This window comes from Ischnura elegans, chromosome X (assembly GCF_921293095.1).
Source record: "Ischnura elegans chromosome X, ioIscEleg1.1, whole genome shotgun sequence".
Classification (NCBI taxonomy): Eukaryota; Metazoa; Arthropoda; class Insecta; order Odonata; family Coenagrionidae; genus Ischnura; species Ischnura elegans.
Genome location: NC_060259.1, coordinates 114,359,565 through 114,384,171, shown reverse-complemented (window position 1 = coordinate 114,384,171; position 24,607 = coordinate 114,359,565). Strand labels below are relative to the sequence as shown.

Below are 24,607 nucleotides of genomic sequence, written 5' to 3'. Positions count from 1 at the left end.
TCTTGAGTTCAAATTAATTTCAGCTTATGTATCATTTCGTAAGACCAACGATATTTAATTGATTAATTTCATGGAAAGCATCAAATCATGAGAAATTCACGAGTCTCGTCAGAAACGTAGATATATAGTACGTTATTTGTGTGTATGAACCACCGTGAATGAAAATATGCGTTTTTCTCTTACAATTGGTGCAATGAACCGTAATTTATCTGTGCCCGGCTTTCATCATCTAAAATTAAATTATGGTCTATCTTTTTAAATAAAAAATCGCCAAGGTATATAATGATCTCCTATATTTACTAGCCTTGTCATTAGATATATTTATCATGCAGAAATGCCTAAAATTGGGAATGAAATAACTACGGAGTAATTTATTTGGTATTTTCTTATTTATTAATTTTAGTGGTGTGAGCTTCACTTCACAGCGAGTGACATCAGGAAAGAATCTGTGGCCTTGCCAGAGAAGATGGGGAAGATAATTTGTGTTGAATTAAAGGTGCCCAGATGGTGAGGAGGGAGCCATTTCATCATAATTACCGAACTATCATCTAGAAGACACAATAACATAGTGGTTGAAGTGACATATAGGACTATGGTGGATTTGTTTTTTATAAGTGGATGACGTGACAATGGACATTCGTCGGAAAAACTATTGAAGATAGTTATCGTGACTTCTGCCAGTGCTCTTTTAAATAATTTTTGTCCAAAACAGATTACCAGAATTTTTCTCACCAAATTAGTTCATGGTAATAAGAGAAAATTGCAGGTATTATTGTGACTGACTAATGAAAATACAAAATATTTGTATTTTATTTCTGTGTTTTTTTCTTTCCTGCCACCAAAATTCCTTGTGGTGATTACCGTATAAGCGCGTGTAAGAGGCGCACCTTTTTTCCTAGAAATTGCAGCCGAAAATGAGGGTGCGCCTCTTACACAAACTTCTTATCTTCCCCCCCTCCCCTTCGCCGGTCGCAAGTCTAAGGGGAACTGAGTGGCCTTGGTTTTCAGTGTGAGTCAGTCATCTGTAATCCTCGGTCAAAAACAAGCAGCAGGCAGGGGAGTTTCTCCCTTGGTGACGTATTTTCAAAATGCTCCTGTTTGCTTTTCTTGTAAGCATCGCACCGTTACGTCGGTACCCCAGAGGTGAACATGGAAGATCGCGCAGGGTTTTTCGCTCCGGAGGGCATGCTAAATTTACTGCCACGAGTGGGCATCTCGCGGCATTTATACTGCATATAGTAATCGGTTATCGAACGTAGAGAAACGTGTATTTTTGAAGGACATACCTGGTTAATAGTCAATATCTGTCTTCCTGAGTAATTTCCATTACGCTGAGGACCTGATTTTCCAAAAATCATCTTAAGACGCTAATATGAGGATTATTGCAACTGAAAATTATATTGGTGTCAAAACCTGCGTTTTAAAAAATTCGAATGAGTGTGTTCATTGTTGGACTAAATTGTGGATGGAAGAAATCAGAAATGCTTATAAGTGAAGAGTGCAGAAGGAGAGGTCCAGGGGAAGGAGCGCGATCCCTCCGTCTTCGAAGCAGGCAACGAAATTCGGAGGGGAAGGAGCGCGCTCCCTCCCTCCCCTCCCCGGGAAGAACACGTCCGATCTTGCATGTGACGTCGTTGCTTTCAAAGCGAAGGGGCGAAGGCGCAGCAATGTGATATACGCAGTTTGCGTTGCCTAAAGTTTCCAGTCCGTCTCATCTTGTTTGAATGCGCTTATGCTACGCTTGTTTCTTCCGAAATTGTCCTGTTTGGACTATTTTGAATATTAGTAGCCTTGTTTAAACCATAAATCATTGTGTCAAACAATTAGAGCTTAAAAAACTTAAATTCTGTCAGATATGCGTCGCGTTAGATCTCTTTCTTTTTTTGAACGCCGTGCGTGTCATACAATTATTGAAAGCTACCAAGATATCTTCGGGCTCAGTAGATGACTCGCCTAGCATTTGGCCTCCAGAAACTGGGAGATCGATCAAGGTCAGTTGGTGAGACGGGGTAGGGATGAAACACGTTTCCATTGTTCCCCTGTAACTTGATATTTTCCTATTTTCCTGTGGGGTCTCGGAAAGGAAAAAAAACGGCAGAGGCATTGGCTGATGGAGGGCCGAGTGTGGTTCCATTAAATCTACGACGTGGTTATTATCCTATGGCGCTGAGATTGCCCCGATTGTTGTCAAAGCTCTTGGGAAGGTTCATGCTATGTGCTTGTCGTGTTTTGCCTTAAAATTTTCCAAGGCTGCAATTCTATTGCAATACTCCTGCGAGAGCATTTAAACAAGATTGTTCGTGAATAGGACAAGCATCGTAGAGCAACGGCGTATGCAAAGAGAGGATCGGAACTCTTTCTACTCCCTCTTATGCCACTATTACCGCTAATTAATATTGAAAGAGAAAAGTTCGATAACTGTCGAAATTCCAGGCGAACGTCTGCAACACCGCGCGATAGTATAAAAAAAATGCCGCAAATTTTTTTTCTTCATAGCTCCGATGCTCAAAATAGGGGTGTGCCTCTTACACGTGTGCGCCTCTTACACACGCTTATACGGTACTTCATGCATGTAAAGTAAGATCTGAGGTGTGATATAAGAGATGTCGTGTTCTTTATACAAATGTTTATGCTGGTGATTTGGCAGGACTTTCAGATTTTTTATTAGATTGATACATCTACTGAAGTGACATTGAAACTTTTGCACATCCCAAATAATTTTTCAAATACTTAAGCGCATAAGATGAGTGCGTTTTATTAGCTGAGGCTGGACAATACGTAAATTTTGGCACGCATTTTGATGTACAGTCGGATCCGGATTTAACGTCTTCGCATTTAACGTTTTTCCGCATTTAGCGTTTATTTTTTTGGGTCCCGATTCATTCCCTATTAGGGCAATGTAAAAATTATCCGTATTTAGTGTTTCCGCATTTTGCGTTTTTCCGCATTTATGGTCGTAAAAATTTGTCCCGCTGAAGATTTTTTTGCCCGATTTAACGTTTTTTCATGACGGTTCATCCAAATCTTCGAATTTGTGGTCATCAACAAGAACAGTCTCATGAAAGTTTACCAAGAGTCGATAGAATCTACCGGGCAACGCTTCTTCAACTGCTTTCTTCCGCGAGCGCAGCGCTGCGACCTTCAACTCGCAAGCTGGGTGATTTGTCTTCTCGTAATGTTTCGCTCCCCTTCTGATCCAAACACCAGGCACTTTTTGTATCAGATCCGATCTAATGTTATTGAAGTTGAAATATGAAGATATTTGGGTTACGGAAATGAATATGAACTAATTTTTTGGTGAGAACACAGCAGCAAACTGGCGCGTTTCAAGAAATAACCAGACAAGTAATATATGTCTTTTCCCTGAATATATATCGAGTCGGTATTGATGGAGATGACCCAATTCTTATATTTTGAAGTTTAACTCTATCGGTCGTGTGATAATTACAACACAGTAAGTGGTTGAACAGGTTGGCATAATTTATGTTGATTTTATATACAAGTTAATTGTTAAGTTCTTAGGTTATTTATACGTTCATATTCTAGAATTTTCGTTAAAGATACTTGAATATGATAGCAAAATTCTGTTTATACATTGGCGTCAATAGCCTTCGTAAACAAAGACTTGATTTTCATATCGTTTGGCCAGCCAAATACTAGTTTCTACACCTTGTATTGCATTTTAAGCGTTTTCATTCAATATTTGCTTAATGTACTCTTTCCGTATGCCTCCATATCACGCTTATCATGTTTCTGTGATTGTGAAACTAGAGTCGAGTTTCTGTTTCGTTTTTCGACTATGCATTTGCATGTTTACAATGATGATATAAGATCTCGTCATGAAAGGCAGCAATAAAAAGTAAAACGTACTTTCCTTCATAGCCATATTATCAGCAGCAAAGCAATGTTTCCTCGAGGATGTAGGATTGATATGAAATGTTATTTACACAGCATCACAGACTTCACTGACATTTTCTACTGCAAAATTCGTGAATGGATACTCGGGTTAGGTATTCACATATGTCGAGGCATCTTTTAAAGTAGACAAAGAGATATTTATTGATATAAGTCCATTCTCACATTCAACATGTTTCATTGCGTGGCCATTCATTCATTGGTTTTGATGATATAGATATTCTTGACTGTACATTCTCGTCCATTTCTCTAGAAAATATAACCCCTTAGGTCAACATTCCAAGAATTAAAATATTGGTAAGCACAAAAGAATTCAACAAACACCCCATACCTCATTCAAAATATGCGTCCAACTGAGACAACCACTGATCGGTAAATCTTCAAATTAATTGGTAGTTTCAAGTTAACGCGAGAGAATTTCACTATTTCACCCACCTTCAATGAACGTACACCATCAAACTTCGACTAACATGTAGTCCAAACAACCGTATGCAGTTAATCATAGAAAATGATCATAAAATGACGTGAAAATATCAGCATTTGAATATTTACTTCGCTGGGAACATCGAAGGGCATTACCAATACACGAAGCTAATTAAAAGTGAGCTTTTATTCAGCCAACTCAGTCATTAACGTACAAAAAAGCTAGTGGGGAAAATCTTTCAATGACGCAGTATTCATTTACATTTGCACATAATATGAGAAAACGAGAAAATACAGCTTAATAAATCTTAGCAAAATGCAACACGAAAACCCAGTCGCCAGAAACATGTAAACAAGTACGCATTTAATATCGTGCGTCATCTTTTTCTTCACTTTTTCGCAGCGTTCATTGCCAACACTCAAAAATTTCAATGCATGATCGAGACTTTAGGAGCTAAAGTTCCACTTTATAAAGTGAGATCCTTGGGACGACTCTGAAACGAAATTTTGCTGAAGTGTCACTTTACCGTAAAGAGAGACTTTGTAAAGTGAGCAATTTCAGTGTCGTCTATGAATCGCACCCTTAATAACCTCGAACTACCTTATCCTTCACTTCATCAACTTGACTTCGATAATACGTGACGACTGATGACACGAGTTATCCTCCGAGGGCCGCTACAATAATGGTTTTTTCGTTATGTTTTCAATTGATGGCTTATGCCCCTTTCAACTCTACTACCTACGGGCAGTCGATTATTAGCCCAACATTTTTTCAGTCGGCTACTTTCTCTTTTCAAAAGAGGAGGCCCAATATCAATTGCGCAGTTAACTAGAAGATTCTTTCTATAATCCATTCCAAGGTCAGTTTCCACGGAGGAACAGCGAAAGAACAGAGGAAGTGTTTCCTCTGTCATGAGCGTGAGTGAGAGCATTCTTTCCCTACGGAACAACATTATTTTACATCGTAATTTAGATATCCCGGAGCCAATTTATCGACATGCGGCTGGTTGATATCGCTGTCGATTCAAAAATATTTATCTGGTGCTAATTAATGTCAAAAGAGAATGACAATCGGAGTTTTGACGAACTATCACGGCCCATGACTGTAAATAAATCGCTCATGCTGGAAAAATAATCACCGCATACTCACGGTAGAATAGATGAGCGCGGAAAAATACGAAAATCCGGAAGGTATCCCTTGGTGGTTGACTTCGACATCATAACCCTGACGAAATTGCCAAACTCCAGAGGCACTGACAATTTTTCGGATGAAATCCAGTTCTGTTGAAGATTAAACCTTTTCACTTAACAGAGTTTAGCTAATCGTTATTCAAGGTCCAACCAAAATTTATTAAAAGCTGCCGAGAAACAAGGCGAGTCGGAGTCAAGGTGATCAGCGCGCCGCGTAAGCAACTTCTCCCGGCTCCATTCGACCTGCATAAGGCCGCGGATATATGACAACGAATCTGGTGTTATCATCGAGTTGAATCACCATCGACTTGTACGCATACTAGAAATAAGATTCTACTTTTTTGGATGACCTCGAAATCCAAAATGTGCGCATAGGAGGCTTTTTAAAGGCTCATAAATCCCTTGTTTCGCCGAGGCAACAGAAAACGTTAAGCAAAATTCCAGAAAACCTCCCTTATATTAGATATTCGGTATTTGAGAATTCGGGATTAGCGATCTTCTGCTGTTCCTTTATTTCACTCATTCCTCATGATTTTTCGAGTACCTACTTACATCTTTTCTTATTATATTAGAAATGCTATTGTCACTTTTACAGAATAAATTCTAAATTTCATCGAGACCACTGAAATATGCATAAAAATGGAATCACTAATGTCCATGATAATAATCCGTGTGGGAATGCTTTTAAGTTGATGTTTATTAGAATTTTCATAAAATGTTTCATTAAAACAATTGTCATCCTCTCATTACTTATTTTTACTACCCATTTTTTTAGCTGATTCCTGAAAAGTATTATCCAACCTTCATAGGGCAGAGAACATTTCATTAAAGAATTTTTTGCTGCATTCACCACCTTTTAGTTACTTAAAATAATATTTTTTATTCATAAAAAGCCATTCCAATCATTACAGACCCTAAAACCTGAAAAAAATGGCAGGTCCTCATTTAGTGTTTTTCCGCATTTAGTGTTTTAAATTTTGTCCCCCCTGAAAAACCTTAAATCAGGATTCTACTGTATTCGAGCGTAATAATAGCAGATGTGTCAACGATCTTATATTTCACAAGTAACTATCATTGAAAATTTTATTTGTCAGGCTCTAAGGTAAGATTTTCATAGCCCATGGGCATATCTAATTCAGTGTCAAAATAAATAAGAATTTACTCTTAATTAATAGATCCATTTGGGACCTTGTGTGAACACCTTTTACTCTGCCAGAAAGAAATTATTTATCCAAGGGAAGTATATGGACAGCAACCAGGAATTATCAAATACTTGACATCACCATTTAATGCTATCGAATTTCGAGACACTTTTGTATAGAAGAATAAATTCTCTTTGGGTGCAAAGAGCCTTTTCTAGATAGTTATTTCAGATTTTAATCTTGTTATGTAGTACTTCTAGTTCACAACGACAATTTATGAATCAGTTATAAATAGTTTTTTTTCTGGAGAGCGGCGAAGTTATATGGTACGTGGATTAGACGCAATATTAACGAATAACATCAGATTGAAAAATATTTTTTAATGCATTTTTTATGCAGTATTTTCTCGGAACCCGCTCACTATTTTCTTATTGACTGAGTAAATTAGGTATCAATTATCTTTTCATTACGGCGGCTAAACCACCGTCGCAGACAGAACCACGACTACTTCCATTCTGCCATGCTCTCTCTGGCGGTAGCACTACAATGAGTGACGTCACACGCCTGTGAACAGGCCTTCTCTCTAGGTGGCTGCGGCTGTGCTCATCCTGCTTTGTCCAAGTATTTTTCAAAATCATCTTTTAAGCCTCTAATCTCCTCCGCGATTTCATCCGCTGCAGCTTCCTGAAGGTATAACGTAACGAATCAACCATAGCCGTGATATTATAGCGGTAGAATTACTAGTAGGCTCGTTGTATCAATTACCAACATCGAGAACATCCTCATGATGCGCTTTCAAAGGGAATCCGGCAGATTTCCAGCAATTTGTGATTGTAGTGGAGGAAATCAAGTAAGTGTTTGAACCGTGTTTCTGCGATGAAAAATAACAATTTTAATAACTTGGCCATTTTAGCAAAGTTAACAAAATCATTATTTCTCATCGCAGAAACACAGTTCAGTGACATACTTGATTGCCTGATTGGCAGGAGTGCAATGCAAACAATTATTTTTTGATGATGGCATTGATTGATAGATTTTCAAAATGCAGTCAGAGCGGTCACTTTTGGGGAGGGAGGCCCCCTGCTCTGAGGGTCATAGAGAGGGGCCAGCAAGGGTGAGCTTGTCGAGGAAAGCGTCTCGGATTAGGGACCCTTCGAAATGCTTCGGCGAAAAGTAGTCAAGTAGCCTTCGAAGTACATTCACAGCAGCTTGCCTTGCGAACGTACCCGGTACATTCACAGCAGTGCAAAGGCTTCAGTAGGAGTGTACGAAATACCCCGCGCGACCTTCCTGACATGTTTAACTACAATGTATTGTCGATGCGATGTTTACGAATAGGCACGTAAATAGGGGCATTATGTCAGTCGCGATATTTTTACTGAACTCCTACTTCCCTTAAATTCCCACTGTGAGGTTTTAGGTGAACCCTTTCTCTCCTTTGCACTATCATTTATGATTTCACACTTTTGATGGACCACAGTTGGAAGCGCTGATTTTTTTTGCTAACTACGCCAGCGTAACTAGTTTTGTTGACAAATATTTCGCCGTAGTTCATATAATCGAACGCCATTTGCTCCTTGGGACTGAGCTGAGGTTCGTAATTTCAAAACATTTCGTATAATCGAAACTTCGTATAATCGAATTGCGCCATGTATTTAGCATAGGCTTTTCGCCGGGACCGCAATATCACTTCGTATAATCGAAAACTTCGTAAAATCCTGCTTCGTATATTCGAGAGTTTACTGTATATGCTCACATCCATTTACTATCATATCTAAGAGTAGTTACCCCAATGACATCCATGTTTCCAGAGTAATACAGTAAAACCTCTATGTAGTGAACCTCTTTACATCGTAAACCTCCATACTTCGTACCAACCCTATGGTCCCGTCAGATTTACATGTAACAGGGTTCCCACTCTACCTGAACAATGAAATTCACGGCTTTTTCCAGGTTTTCACGGTTATTTTTCACGTTTTCACGGTTTTTTTTAAGGTTTTCACGGTCTCAATTTTGCTGAATTTACGGTCCGTTAATAAGCCAACAATAAGAAAATCACTGGCCGTATATCAACAGAAAATTAACGTACGCGAAAAACGCCGTGAATGTTAACGCCGCAATGAAAAGTGATATCTGTTATGACGTGATCTATCGTTTGCAAAATTCAGGGCCGACTAAAGGATCAGCCCAACCGCGCTCTTGCCCGGACGCCGAATACCCTTCGGACCTTCTTCCGTCCGGACACTCGAGGTCCTTTTTTAATTCCTCGCTGAGAGATTGTTTTTTGCGCACGTTGTTATTACTGCACAGTAACCGAATTTCCCCCACCCCAATATTTCTTATTTAACAAAATATTTTATTTAAATTGATTATAGAATATAATAAATTGATTCTTTCTTACTCAGCGGAAAATATTTTATGAAAATTGTTAATAGAACATAATAAATCGAAAAACAATTTCATACAACGTATTAGCACGAATCTAAGACGATCACGATACTAAGACTACCCTCCTTTTTTGGAACTCCTCTAGGGGACAATTTTTCTTTATTAATAACGATACGATTATAAAATGAATGCGGAAAAACGATCAATGCTTAATTTTTTTTGCTAGATTGCCTATGTCCCAGGAAACGCAGGATTTTGGCGAGTAATTAAGAAATTCATTAAAGGTTTCAAAACAATATTTTAGATAATAACAGGAATAGTAGTACTTTATCAAGACACATACGTCATATTGTTGATTCGACCCATATCTCTTTCAAAATTCTGAATGTTTGCTCTCCACTCGGCATTTACACTGCTATTATGGATTTCAGTCAGATGTAAAAATTCTTATCCATCAAACACCATTTCCAGTACACATATTCACGAGAGCAATGTGCATGTTGTGCCTAAAACAACCGCATTCGCCGGTGCAGTGACTGGTTGTGAGATGGATCACGAAGGCCAAAAATAGTCAATTACTTGAATTGTTCCTGTCTAATGAATATATTTTTAATACAATTGAGGTAGTGTGTAAAGCGTGAACAATGTTGCGTTAATCGTCAGCGGCACGCCCACCTGGATCTTCGCCTTCATATCTCTACTTGTTTTCTCCAGGTAGCTCACTCTACCCCCACCCCTAACGTCATGTGCTAGCGGACAACCCAAGGCGCTCTGCAATATTCACGCGCATCTAGCCCGGATTCTTTTCTTCATGTTCAATTATTTTCAGTCCATCTCTTTAAGTTCTCAATAGTTACTTCGGAGGGGCCATGGTCGGAAGACGACTAAAATTAAACTAGTGAAAATGACTTTATTAAACCCACATGGAAAACACTCGGTGGTTCGAAGTCCAGCCACCCCGGAAAGTAGGGAACCACTCGTACGAGGTGAAGTTCGGAACTGACGTATCGCCAGAGCACACTGCAGAGGGCGAAGCGTGACCATATGACTGCGCCATGAAATTTTTTACCCTAAAGATGCCCATTCTTTTCTAATTAGCGTAGCGCCAGATCAGATGAATTCGGATTGTTAGTAGGGAGAAACAAAAATCCTGAGAAGATATCCCTTCGTCAGTAACTCTGACAAGTGAGACTACTAGTAGTAGTATAGCTCGTAAATTGATAACTGATAACAACCTGGTATCATGTTTTCGGAACAAAATGCCGAATTAACTGCCGTAAGCTCAGCTACGAGGATATCGCGTTTCGCCAAAAATCACCATCGTATTTTTCCATCTATTTCCTTGCTTAAAATACGTCATGTGTGGTCTCGTTTTTTTTAACGTGCAAATTACTAACATTTCAATCTAATAAAAGCATAATAGCAATTACTGAATATCATTGTTAGATACCTTTTGGGCTAATAGGTGATTCATGCAGGAACTGGATCACCACCGACAGTAAATTACTCCACACAAACTTTCCGGTTGCGACGTAAAACTGGCAAGTTCCAGGTCGACGCATGCGACAATCGTGTAATGCTGTGTTGCCATAAGCGGAAATCTTCTCTCGTTTTCAGGGCCGCAATGCGCGAGAATTAGTAACGTCACGCCGAAAGCTCGCTGTCACCCGGTTCAAACGCAGGGAGCGTAGTGTCCACAGCGCATGGCAGGTTGTCAAGGCTAGCGGTCTTCCAGTCATAGGATTGAGGGTGTTGAATAAACGTTCAAATTTTTCGACACAATGGCCATCTAGATTTAGTTTCGAAAGTGGTCGCTGCAGCCAGTGGGAAGGCTAATTGGGTGGAAGGGGGACTAAGCAGTGACCGAGGGAGGGGAAACCAAGCCATTTGAGGAAAGCAAACAAGCTGATGAGAAGTGGTGTCATATTTCAGGAGGGGGAGAGAAAAGGCCTGCGCTGGGGAAAGATGTTTTTTTCTTCAGGCAACATTCGTTCCCACGATTTTCTGACCCATGCGACCGCATGCGACGATGCTCGCCACAATGAATAGAAGTGCGCTAGCTACGAACGAAGATGAAAATTTCTGGGAAGGTATTATTATCAAGATTGAGAGATTTTTAAGGTTTTAAGACGAAATTCACGGCTATTTCCCGGTTTTTTCACGGTAGAGGAAATTCACGGCTAATTCACGGTTTTAAGGTTTTCACGGTTGAGTGGGAACCCTGTGTAAATTTATGGGCAAACCTCTATATAGTGAACCTCTTTATCTCGTAAAACCTCCATATATCTTACCAACAAGACCGCCCCGAGACGGCCTAACTGCCTCCGCAAATCGTACCGAGACAACTAGAGACCATTATTGCAGCCGCGATTACCTACATGGAATGACATTTTCAGCGATAAATGTTTCACGCTTATTTTTTTCTTATACACCTTTAATAATGTTCACGTTAACCATTAGTTAGGGCATCCAACTATCCTAATCATATTAGGTGACGGTAAATGAAGACAGAACACATCGTTAATTTCTCTCGAATTATGGTCAAAATCGCGCAATAGCACTCGCTTTCTTTTACTGATGGCTTTATTTTCTTGTAAAAGCCTACATAGTATGTTCAGTTAATAAAAGAGGAGACCAGCGCAGCCTATAATCACTTGCTGACGGAAATATTTCAACTAACTTCATTCCCATCCATGGAGACAGAATTACTCGACCGCATTGCTACTTCCGCTTCTAAAATGAAAATATTTCATGAATTTTCCGCGACTTGAAATAAATCAAATACACTTTCGCAATTATTTTATTCCCATATTTTCTTGGTGTAGCACTTCCTTACTACCGCCTTGGTAATTTTTTCGATGCTTTCGTGAACGATCGTAGTTTAAAATTTATTGCGCTTAGCGACAGTCATATGTCTTGCGTGCGTATTTTTGCCGCGAAATCTGACTCTTCCATCGGGAGTCCGGGACGTCAATTTCTAGCAAAACTGAACGAACATCAATCCATGCGTGACAGTGTTAGGTGAAGGAGACAGCTAATTAGCTGATATGCGGTAGGGCAATGAAATTTTTTACCGTTGCCGCCGCATTCTAAAGTAGTTCGCCCAGCATTCTCACCGGGAAATCACGTTCTTTCGCAGACCTAGCATTTCTGTGTGCCCTCGACGAGTTTTTCTTCGGAACGCTACGTGCATTGTATTTTGGAGAGAGGGAATTCAACAAATTTTTCAAAATTACTTAAAAATTTTTTGTCTATTTTTTGCAGTAGTCACGTGTTTATTTATTTTTTTATAATCTTTAACAAGTCACACGTTATAAGAATGATAAATCAATTCTTAAAGATATAATAAGGAGTATTTTCAATTATTTGCCATAAAATATGAAAATTACTTAATTAATCATAGGCTGATGATGGATTCGAGAAGTAAAAGAAGGTGACTGCTTGACATCTCCACATAATTAGCAATTTTCCTAGCCATCAACGAGGACAGTCAGAAGGCAGTGACCTTTGGAATACTATCATTCACCCTCACATCTATTGTAAACAACCGAGGAAAAACAGAAGAAACTGTATATTGTAATGGTTCAAGCCCCATTACAGTGCATTTCTCCTCGGCGCATTTTCTTCCCTACCAGTTTACCCGCTCTTTCCACGACCTTTCCCAAAACCCCACCCCCAGACCATGGCCCATGGAGGAGAGCGTGGATGAGTAAGAGGGAATGAATGTGTTTTAGCCTATTTTGTATGGTTGTGTGTGAGTGTGTGTGTGTGGGAGGAGGGGAGCTCGGGTTTTTCCTGAGTGAGTGGCGTGTTACTCCTCCCTTTCTTCATTGTGCGATACCCCCACCCCCAGCTGAGGGATAATAAAAGGTGGTGCACGTAAGAGAAGCGAGAGAATTCTTAAGTGACTGTCGGGCGGAGCCTATGCCCGAAATCAGATCGACGCACGGCAGGAGGAGACAAGGGTCCCAAACATTATTTCAGAAAGATTGATCTGGAAGAAGAATCCCCCCCTGTCCGAAGGAGCAAAGAACCAGCTGAAGAGGACGCATTACCTCCGTTCCGGATGCAGCTTCCTCCAACAAGGGAGAAAGGAGTGCAGTAAATGGAACGAGAGTTTGTTGGATCCAACCTGGTCCAAACTCGGACAACGATAAAGTAAGATTGCAGCTATCCCCCCCCACCGCCAAAGCCCCCTCGTGTCTCCTGCCAAGCCAAGTTAAGACAAACAGTCACGGAATGCACCCGTTACATTAGTGAAAGTGAAATTAATCACCAAGTACAATTAACGTTCGCACCCAAATTTACATTCGTCGGGATGGACTATCATTTACCTCCCCAGTCAAGAAATCATTGAATTTGTATCATATTTACGTGTTCACCACCGAACTTTACTCTGTTGTCATCATTTTCTATATTGATTTTCATCTAGAAACCAAGTTATATTGTTGTTGTTTTTTTTATTTATTTATCATTGATGTTTCATAAGTGGCTTTCACCATTCATATTTCATTAGCGTATAAGAGGGTTCCTTTTGTTTTCGTCATATGCAACCTTATTTGTGTGAATTATATTTTGTTTAATTGAAAATGTTTGAGTAAGTGTTTTGTTCTGATTCCTCCACGGGTCACCCCAAGGAAAATATCCTTCGCCCTTCCTTTCGCCCCGTCCGTTTTCCTTCCCGTAAATGCGTGTTGGACGAGTGCATCAGCGCCCGAACGTCACCCATCAGTTTGAATCGGGAACCCCCCACCCGCAATCATCTTCAAAGAAAGGGAATATTTTTCATTTATGTGAATTACGAGAAGTGAGTGGCATAGTTTTGTCCCGTAGGTCCCATGCGGGAGGGATCTTCGCGGATTTGTATATTTCTTTTTATTTTTGTGCGACGTCTCCCCCCGGTTCTATTGTGGTATCCGGGCGAGTCGGGGGTGGGATGCCACAATATCTAGGCTGCACAGATAAAAAACTCAGGCAGTTAAATACGAGGATGAAGAAATTATGTTTAGAAATATAAAACTATTGTTCTTTCCTCCGAACACCATTAGTAAATTACCCTTAGACCAGGGAATTATTTCTTAGATCAAAAGGCATTAACGAAAACAGCAAGTGATTTATTTATAGTGAAAATGACATTAAAAAGTGCTCTTGGAATTGAAAACATTATTTCGAAAGAATTTGAAAAAAATTTTAAGCAAACCCATTCACTAATTTATTCTCTAAAAAGGCCTCTTGAACAATTTACTTTTACCTCCGTGTAATCATTAAATTGTAAATATATGTTCACTTATGCATACCTATATGTTTAAGTATATTAATATAATGGCTTAAAAGACAGTAGCACCTTTCATTTCCCAAGGATATGAAAAAATGGTGCCTACCACTAAACCTCTCTATAGTGAACCTCCATACATCAAATTGCCTAAATTTTGGTTCCCTCCATTACGATGTAAAGAGGTTTTACTGTACGATAAAAAGTAAACTTCTCCCCGGAAAAAATGAGTAGTCTGCAAATTTAATTTTTTTGCCGGTATATCAATTGAAACATTTCATAAATGTTAACGTTTTTTAAAACATTATGCATAGTTGTATATAACTGAAGAGCTTGAAAGACATCAGTGAGGAAAATGTTGATGAAATTTTGAGTTAATAATTTGGAAATAATAACTTTTGGCATAAAATCGGAATATTTAATTTTTTCTGAGTAACCAAGGATGACGAAAGAAAACTGTTACCTTAATTTCGTAGAACATGTTATGAGAATATATAATAAGCATTTTCGTTATGCTACTCACGAAATAACATTGCTGGCAGCATTAAGTATGACAATAAAATGGAAAATTTTCCGTTAAATACATTTTTAGACGGTATTTCTGCAAATATTGACATCAAAACCCACTGTAAAAATAATAATTTTATATGGTCACATTTATTCACTATCACTAATAACAGAAGTTTGCCCTATGACATCCATATTTCGAGAGTTTTACCATAAAAAGCAAACCAGTCCCCAAAAAAAATTAGTAGTGCCCGCCATTTTTATTTTTTCGCGGTTATATGGATTGAATCATTTATTAAATCTTTATGCTTTCTGAAAAATAATGCATAGCTGTATGGAACTACAAAGTTTGAAAGAAATCAGTCTGGAAAAAATTGACGAAATCCTGTGTTAATCTTTTGGAAATCGTATTTATCGGTGAATTTCGGAATATTTGGATTTTTTTCTGAGTAATCAAGGACGACGAAAGAAATTTGTTAACTATATTTTGTAGACAATGATATGAGCATATATAATAATCATTTTCGTTATCCTACACCTGAAATTAAGTCGAGGGCAGCGGAAGGTATGAAATTTTTTTCGAAAAACCAATTTTCGGACACCATTTTGGGAGCGATGAACTTGAATATTAACTACCGTATATCTCCGAATATAGTCCCCCCCCGAATATAGTCCCCCCCCCCAATTTTGAGACCTCAGTTTTGGGAAAAATTTTAAAATGTAAAGGAAGGCAATTTTTCTGTGGTTAGCAAGTTAAGATTCTAGATTCGATAAAAACTATTATTTTCTGTGAAGATTAAGAACAAATCTGTTCACATATTTTCCATCACAACAAAATAACTATACCTAAAACATGTTGAGATCCATTGCATGTATCAGTAATTTATAGTTACTTAACCAGATGTAATGAAGAAATGAGAAATTTTTTTAAGTATCCAAGGCTATTGTATTTTTTAAACCTTCACAAATTATTAATATTTTTGATTTCCAAATGACTACAGACAATGTCAATATATAAGCTTTAACTTAAAGCCCATAAACAGTATTGCATTTGGCCCTGAAACTTCCTTAGATCCAGTGTAACACACCCATCAAGTCATCACAAATCCAAGTGACCTGAAGAATTTAGGAAATCTAAATAAAATTGTGTTAAATAAATTATAAATATTATAAAAATATTGCTATCAAATGCCTGCTAAGCAAAACAATTAAACTACAGGACTTACAAATATCAAAGTAATAAAATTAAGAAATAAACTTTTTCCAACAAACATTAAAACTGAAAAAAAATTATATCAATGTTCAATGCCTCGTCGCGAATCATTGCATAAGTTACACAAAGAGCTTCTGCTCTGCATTTGCGCACAAATTCGACGATATTTTCCTCTAATTCTTTGAATCTGCCGCATCGAGACCCCCGAAATGACTTCCGCGATGTATTAGCGCTTTGCTAGCGCTGTAAATACTATGATTTACGGCGTATTCTGCAACGGCTATTTTTAAATTGGCATCGAAACTCCGTCTTTGAAGGCCTCTAATCTGCGGCAGGATTGATCCTCATCTTTCTACTTGATCCATCACCTCACTGTTGAACGTAAAATTATTTTTAATAAAGAAAATATCGCGGAAATAATTGCGAAACGTTATGCGACGTAATTTATCGATCCTATTTACCCTGACGAATTGAAGATATTCCTCAATAAATTGATTACACTTTCGATGCTGAGTCGCTGTATTTCGATCAAATGCAGTAATGCCGGCGCTTCTGGTTTAAAGTCGTCGATTATTGCGCCTTTTCAGAAACAAATGCATCACCAATTGCGCATTCTTGTCCTGCGAAGGCGGTAAAGACAGTGGTTGTAAACACGAACCGCACGGGCACATGGACGTATAGTAGCTACGGACGCAATGAAATGCTAAATCGTCACGAAAGGTTCACTTTATCTGTTTATTTTTCGCAATTATTTAAATCGTGTAGTTATTAAATGAGCGACGGGTACATATACTATTGATTCAATTCTAGTGTTCGATTAATGTAATGATAGTGTGTGTTTAGTTTTCATTTTAATTATTTACTGTTTTGCGTCATTAAGTGATCAGTGTCGATTGAATTATTCTAACAATACTTTTACAAGAAAAATTAGCGGCTACCCGATGGATTCCGTGAAAACGCATATTCGATATGCTATTTGAATCGGAATAATCGTATCTGTACAACATTTGTGGTAAAAATTGTCTTAATTTCCGGTAAAACGTGGCAGTATTTACTAATATCTCCGATTATAATCCTCATAAATATACTCAAATAGAAAGACTACGAGAACATTAGCCATTATGCCGTTATTTATTACTTTATGGTCACCTTTAGTATGCTAAATTGGATTACACTCGATTATAGTCCCCCCCCCCCTTACTTTTCCGCGGCCATTTTTGGAAAAAAAGGGGGGACTATATTCGGAGATATACGGTAATAACATTACATAATTACGTGACCACGTTCATCACCTTTCAAAACGTGCATTAAGCATCCACGTGGCACGTATGGTTCGGGCGCAGTAAAATAAAAACCGAAAGACCGTCCCCGGAAAAAGAGCGATGTTGGCCATTTTGTCGTCCTAGCGACGACACGTGGCGGAAACTTCCGGTTTTCGGATTTTTCCTCCGGATCATTTCGGGTTTCCCGCACGCGTGCCAAATTTCAGCTCTCCAGCACATCTGGAAGTGGTCGGGAATTTGTATCCATGAGTCAGTCAGTCACCACAAGGGCTGTATATAATAGGGATGCGGAATGAATGTAAGAATGTCAATGGCTGATAATAATAAATTAAATCATGAATTCGGATGTTTACAACCTTTAAGAAGATACTTGAGAAAGAATTGCGGGTTGCGTCATGGCAAGCAATTGAGCGTACTAACGGGGAGAGCACAACTTTTTCAAACGTACTAGCCAAATACTTTTACCGTAATTTGTTCAGATGGTACCAGGACCTAGAGAAATTTCCATACAAAGGAGGAAAACGTACTAAGGAGGAATGTACCAACCAAGTTCCACTGTATTTATTAAAATAAAGTATAATATATATTAAATAAATTAATACAAGTCTCCACGGGGAGTTGTACCCCAGAAAAACCCCCGTCATGGCTACACCACTGCATAAAACCCTCCACTTTCAGTTAAAATGAGGTCGTAGGTATAACATTTCATCTAATAGATAAAAAAAATTAGCATCAAGGCATTATGCTGGCCTCCCACAGTGTAGGATTAAGTTCTTGATCCAAACATTCAGTAGCCAATTTTTCAGATCTCATCAGCATGCTTAATATCATCTTATTTTCACCAATTTTAACTGTACTGACAGATGAAACCAATAGGAATAAGGACACTCAGGAAAATAAATGCACTAAAATCTAAACTACACCTTAAAACCCCTGGGTCAATGACTAGTAATAAACTATGGCAAATTTTACCTATTTTCTGGTTGCATCAGAGTCGAATGATCCAACTGAGTGTTTGACTCGCTATAAGTTAAGTGGAGTTGCTACTGTTAGCATATACCTTGCATCAAACATACTCAAATCATTCTACAATAAAATGAAGTTCATCTTTAAATATACATGATTAATGTACAATCACAAGCAAGCATTCTGTTCAGCCTCACCTTGGGTTGGGCATCTTTTTCAAGGAGGCCTTGTTCTTCTAGCTCCTTTATCACTATTTTTTCTAAGCTCACATTGGTTGCACTAGTGACAGTGTTATTGTTAACAATTTTGTTGGGCTTCAAAGGAGTTATATTTTCACCATCTGCAAGCAAAATAGAAAAGTTTCAGCATGAATAAAGGAGGCTTATAATAGTCTCTAGGGGAGAAGTTGGTGTATTTGTGGTAAGTTAGTCAATTGGTAACCAGCACACCTTGCAGTCTACTAATCTTAATTATCCCAGAAATAAGAGTTGTGAATAGACACAAAGAAAAGGAAGTGCATCACACATTTTACACAGTTACCAACTAGCCGTATTGAATTGATGCACAATGCACTTTAAAATAGGTAATAATTAAAAATTAAAGTATAAGCATTTTAATTTGTTAGTTGGGCCTTAATTATGATTTTATATGGGCCAATTGGGCTGACTGGTCTCAGGGGCTTAGTAATTAGGCCCAGCCACCGATTCTGTAAGCTCCAACTTGGCTTCAATGAGGCCTCCCTCGACATTCATTCAAGAGTTCAGCCATTTATACTCTCCAAAGGCTTCATTTTTTTCTATTTAGGTTCCTCCTCACTGAGTTAATGTACACCCACTACACAGACAAGCAACTGTCTAATATTAAATGTTGACTTGGTGATATGGCAATACCAAAATCAATTTTGAATCTGTACAAAATAAGTATTTTTACTAAGGCAAGCAATGAATGTTCCTCCTGTGACTTCATGAATTCATTAAAATTGAATCCCATTTCTATGGCAGTGAACATCCTTTTCTTGTCTCTCTGGGATAAGGTCAGCCTACTGATAAAAAAATATGCATTTCTTTAAACACCATATTAATGATACATTCCTTCCATTTTCAACCAACAAGAATGCATTGTCACAGCATATCTGGGTAATAAAGAAAGATACAAATGCTCCTTCCTTAGCAAAAGTAATAACTAAATCCAAATTAAGAAGATTAGGTTGATCTTTCATGAGGTATTTATTATTCTTATCCAGGAATTATGAATAACACTTGATAAGATTGGTTAACAAACCAACTCACATTAAATGAAACACCATGCATGTTAACATTAATGCCTGTTAAAAAGATTATGTAAGCATGATGGCTGTTTAGCTCAGTAGGTTTGGTTCCAGGCAAACCTAATGAAAGGCAATGCCTATTGGGATTCGAGGGGGACACCAACCAACAGAACTTTATGGGAATGGGTAGCAGATGGCAAACAGTTGAATTCCAATATCACACCACTCCACTGCAGCTTGTCTTTCACCAATGGATAGTTACACCATGTAATTCTTTTGTTTCTTAATCACACATTTTATTCCTCTGCAACAATTTCCTAACCAGATTGAGCTATTTGAGAAAAAGCATACTCCCAATAGTCTCATTTGGTAACTTGAACAGTTCCTTTATACATCCCATATATATAGCTATTCATACATTCCATTTAACATAAGACTATTTCATGAAATAATAGTGAATGCAAAGCACTTAGCTAAACAAAACTTTGGTTTGATTCCCACCCTTTGATTTCTTTATTTGCAACATGCCTTTCCAGTAGCTTTCACCTATTTGATAAACAACTGTGGTCAATAGCATTACCTACCACCAGCAAGGAGAGAGAAAGGAATGAATACAATACACACGAATTCTTTCAAATGTCATCATGAGATAGTCACTAACATGATTCGAATTTCAACCGAAATAAACCCCCCCTCTCTCTCTTGCCCCTACAGCACATTTATTGATGCAGAAGAGGGAATTCGATGGGGACAACACTCACCATGCTGTGCACAACAGAGAAACACTAGCGGCTAATGCAGCCAGACAGGGCAGGGGCCAGATGAGCGACTGCTTCCCTGCTGCAAAAGGACCAAGGGCTTTCCTTTGCCAATTCTACTTTCCCTGAATTTTTTAAGAGCTAATGAAAATCTTTATATGACATGCAGTATGGAAAAGCCATAAAACATCAAATGAACTATTGTTTAATTTTTTGAGACCGTGACAGTTAAACAAAACGTCTGGCAGCAATGACACTCGCAATAGATTGCTGCTGCACACGCAAGTCAGACAATTCACTCACAAAGTGGCAAGGTGTGTAATAGGCAGGAATGCAGTTTGAAGCTTAAGCTGCACGGAACTGAAAGTCTTTAGGTGACATATCAAAATATAGATACCTCAATTATGTGATGATGGCACTCATATATATAATTTTTGTTCATCTTCATTTCCCTACAACGACAATCTAACTGTTGGTGAAGAACATATTGGTATATTCATTAGGGGGTCCACATTGGAAAGATTATTTTCATATCCTTTCATGAACCTTTCATTTATGGTTACCACCAAATTTGTTACTTAGAAATGGCAGAAACAATTCTCCTAAATTGGTAACCCCTGGTTTGTGAGAGCAGGCAAAAATGCAATTAATAAGTTTAACTACTAATTCAATAGGCTCCAACGTTGAAAATTGATGTCACAGCATCATAATTGGATTTCTATCGATTATTACAATTTAAAAAACAAAATTTTCACCACAATGTAAGTTTGGGTCTGTGCACTCATTGACATGAAGGTAGGATGTAGCTGCATGACAAGTGAGATCCAAAAGCATTCAAGACAGCTCTCTTACTCATCAACTTCCCTTCTCTAGAATTACATGCTGCAGTCAATGTCAAACCAGGAAATTCTGAAAAAAAACATAAATGGATCTGTCCATTTCTAATAATGAGTGCTAACATACTACTACAAATTTAAGGAAAAAGATATTGGGGATGATAATAGGCATACATGTACCAAGGTCAATAATAGACGTCACTTACTTCCTGTATGTTAGAGAGCTACATTTATGGTTGTGGTGCTTCAAGCACCCATTCCATGTATTTGTCGCAAAATGTGCATTCATCTTTTAGGTTACTTCAATACTTGATATGCATAGCATAATAATGAATATTGAATCCAAAATCACTATTTACTTGTGCTGGGGATTTTTGCGGCTTCAAAAAAATTCAACTTTCAATCGTAATGGCTATCCAGTTTATTTCCCGATGAACCTCTTTTCTGGGGAAGTGAAGTCTCACAGTTTTAAAAGAAAGATTTTATAACAACAAACAAACCTAGAAAAAACATATAACTCACCTCAATTTCTCAGTGAGCCAAGAACTTTGAAATTCAGAATTTGAAATGTTTTCATCATCCAAAAATAGTCTGAGTCCAAAAAAGATTTTATATCCCAAACTAGAATTACAAAAAGAATAGTAGAAACTTTTAGTCCATCTTATATACTTACTAGAGATGTGCGAATAGTATCCACGAATACTCGAATACCTTGATTACTAGAAAGTATTAGACATTCGAGACCTTGAATAATTATGCTAAAGGTACTATCTCAAATCCTTTGAATATCGCATCATACACTGTCGCATGCACGTCGTTGGTAGTTGACTCGGAAAAATGTAGAAAACCCTAGTCTTTTAGTGCATGCAGCGCTGTTTTAGGCAAGTTTACTACATCAAATTCACGGATTAGAGTGGTGAAAAGACTTCGACGTGGGAAACCGAAATTGATCAAGTGAAAAAATCTGAAAATCCCCGGTTTCACCGACCAGGAGAACCTCAGTGCCGTGGGATAGTAACTACATAAAACAATTCCCAAAATCCGCTACCCCCTCCATCCATCAGCCCTAGGCCCCTCCTCCGATGCTTAGCTCCTCTCCGAAATCAAACAAAAAGCCCAACTCACGCAGGGTTCGTATTACGAAGACCATAAATCAAAAGCTTCAAAAGAAAATATCAAGTTACAGGAGAATAATAGAATCGTGTTTCACCCTTCCCTCTTTCTCCCCCACTGACCTTTTTCTGCCTACCTGCTTCGAAGTTTCCCATTTCTGGAGGTCAACTGCTGCATGAGTCATCTACTAGTGCACAATGACTTTCGTGAATCGATATTACACCTTTATTGGATTGAAATATTAGTAATGTGCCCGTAATTTAAAAAAGAATAAGACCAAACACGACATATTTCTCACTTTATTTAAGTATTTTACGCAAGAAATACCATGGAGACTTAGTATTCTGGTGAAACTCGATATTCTCGCAGCTGAGCTACTCGGAAGTTGATGCCGTATTTTTTTCTGAAAACATGTATCAAGTTACATTTTATGAGTTATGCTCTAAATCTCTATTGTCACAGTCACAGACGAAGGGATATTTTCTCAAGATATTTGGTTTCTCCCTGATATCAATTCGAATTCATCTTCTTATCACATGAGAACTTCCTAAGATGGACTGAAAATAATAGAAGAAAATCCGGTGGAGAAGCACGTGTATTTTGCAAAACGCCTTGGATTGTCTGCTAGCACTTGACAGTAGGAGAGGGGGTAAAGTGAGCTACCTGTTGAAAATAAGAAGTTGGATGAAGCTGAGCATCAGATGACCGTGCCGCTGAAATGGCGTTTGGTAGATAAGAATGTACACATCAGACAGAAATCCATCGCAGCAGTGTAAATGCCGAGATGGCTTGCAATCATTTTTTCACGAGGTGGTGTGTCCCCTTAGGATATTTGAGAGAGATGTTAGTTGAATCAACTATATGCCCAAATTATTTCCATAAAATTAAAATATTCCATTAACGTCTTCCCTCCGCAGGGCGTGATTTCACGGCCTGAATTTTCTGATGCTAAAGAAGGAAGGCCGGCTTTTCACGGCTGGAATTTTTCGAAGCAAAAGGCCAAAGGCCGTTTTTTCACGGTTTCGCGGTAAAGCATGCCAAGTGGGTCCCAACTGCCATTAGGGTCCCTCAGCGTGAGAGGTCCGACCCTTTCCTATTGTCTGCGTGGGGATTATCTCGGCCCATTCCGGCTCTCAGTGTCCCACTCAAGGAAGGTGCTCATGGTCACTTATTTGTTTATAAGGTGGAATAACTAAAAATGTAAAAGTTGCATTTTTTGAAAATCAATGCAAGTAATTACATTCTGTATGTTCTGCTGATTGGTTCCAAATTGTAAACGGAATTCTAGCGTTCATATTAACGGAGTTGATCATCACCTAGACCAATTTTTGGAGACGCTAAGGTTAGATGTTTAATTGTTATTTTTATAACTTACTAGCAAGTTTATAGGAGCGATATTGTAATGATTTACATCTAAAAGTATACGTTACTCTGTTAGCTACATTCTAAGTGTACATTTGCGGTGAAATTCGATAGAATATCCGATTTAACTTCTATGAAAAAAAGCCCTCGTAATGTAATAAAATTTGATTCCCTAAGTTCTTTGTCGTGAGCCAAAATTACAGCGGCTGTTTTTAATAACCTCTTACCAACCTTTGAATACAAAGGTATTATAAACGAATTTCGCTATAAATACTGATTAATGCATATCCTAAAAATTCGTAAATTTAATGTACCAATAGGGAATGTTTTACGTAGACACATTTTGTGAGAAGCATTCCATACCATTGCAGGAATAAGAACTGCTCTACCCAGGTAATTACTCTCATATTGTAAGTACTCTCATTGGTGGAAGTATTCTCATACTGATATATGTACGTGGAAGATGATAACCTCAATCTTCTCGGAAAAGCTCATTTGGCTATGATATAGTGCCGTTTTGCTGAAAACCCTAAAAATAACCATAGAACTTCGTTTAAAAGTTCTACAGACATTGCAAAATAAAAGGAATACATTGATGAACTGACATTTAATGCAACAGTAACAATAAAAAAATTAAAATTGCACTGGCAACAATAAACAGACCGCAAAAGTACGCCGGGATGGGCTGCCTTCGGGGAAAAGGGTCGAGGATTATATTTGCCCAGTTGCCGAGGGACCCCACTAGGAAAGGTCATTAAGGGGAGGAAGCGACTACCTGGTCAGTCCCAAGCCGAAAAAAAACTTCGTACGGGGCGAAAAAGAAAATCTCAAACCCTTCGTAGAGCCAAATGCAACTTCCCGCGAAGGAGCTCGGCGCGAAAAGGTTAATCAGCTAAATTCCTGTCTGAATCCTTTAAGGAAATCACAATTACTCGCCAAAATCCTGAGTTTTACTGCTGCATAGGCAACCT

General features: G+C 38.4%; 1 protein-coding gene across 4 annotated transcripts in view; it reads right to left on the bottom strand.

The window, feature by feature from the left end:
* The window catches only part of LOC124171895 (transcriptional adapter 3), a 159,403-nt gene that overhangs the window by 102,247 nt on the left and 32,549 nt on the right, over positions 1 to 24,607 (bottom strand). For all 4 annotated transcript variants that reach the window (XM_046551292.1, XM_046551289.1, XM_046551291.1 and 1 more), the window contains exon 8: positions 18,498 to 18,640. In XM_046551292.1, coding sequence (XP_046407248.1) covers positions 18,498 to 18,640 — 143 coding nt within the window. The remainder of the gene's footprint in view (positions 1 to 18,497; positions 18,641 to 24,607) is intronic.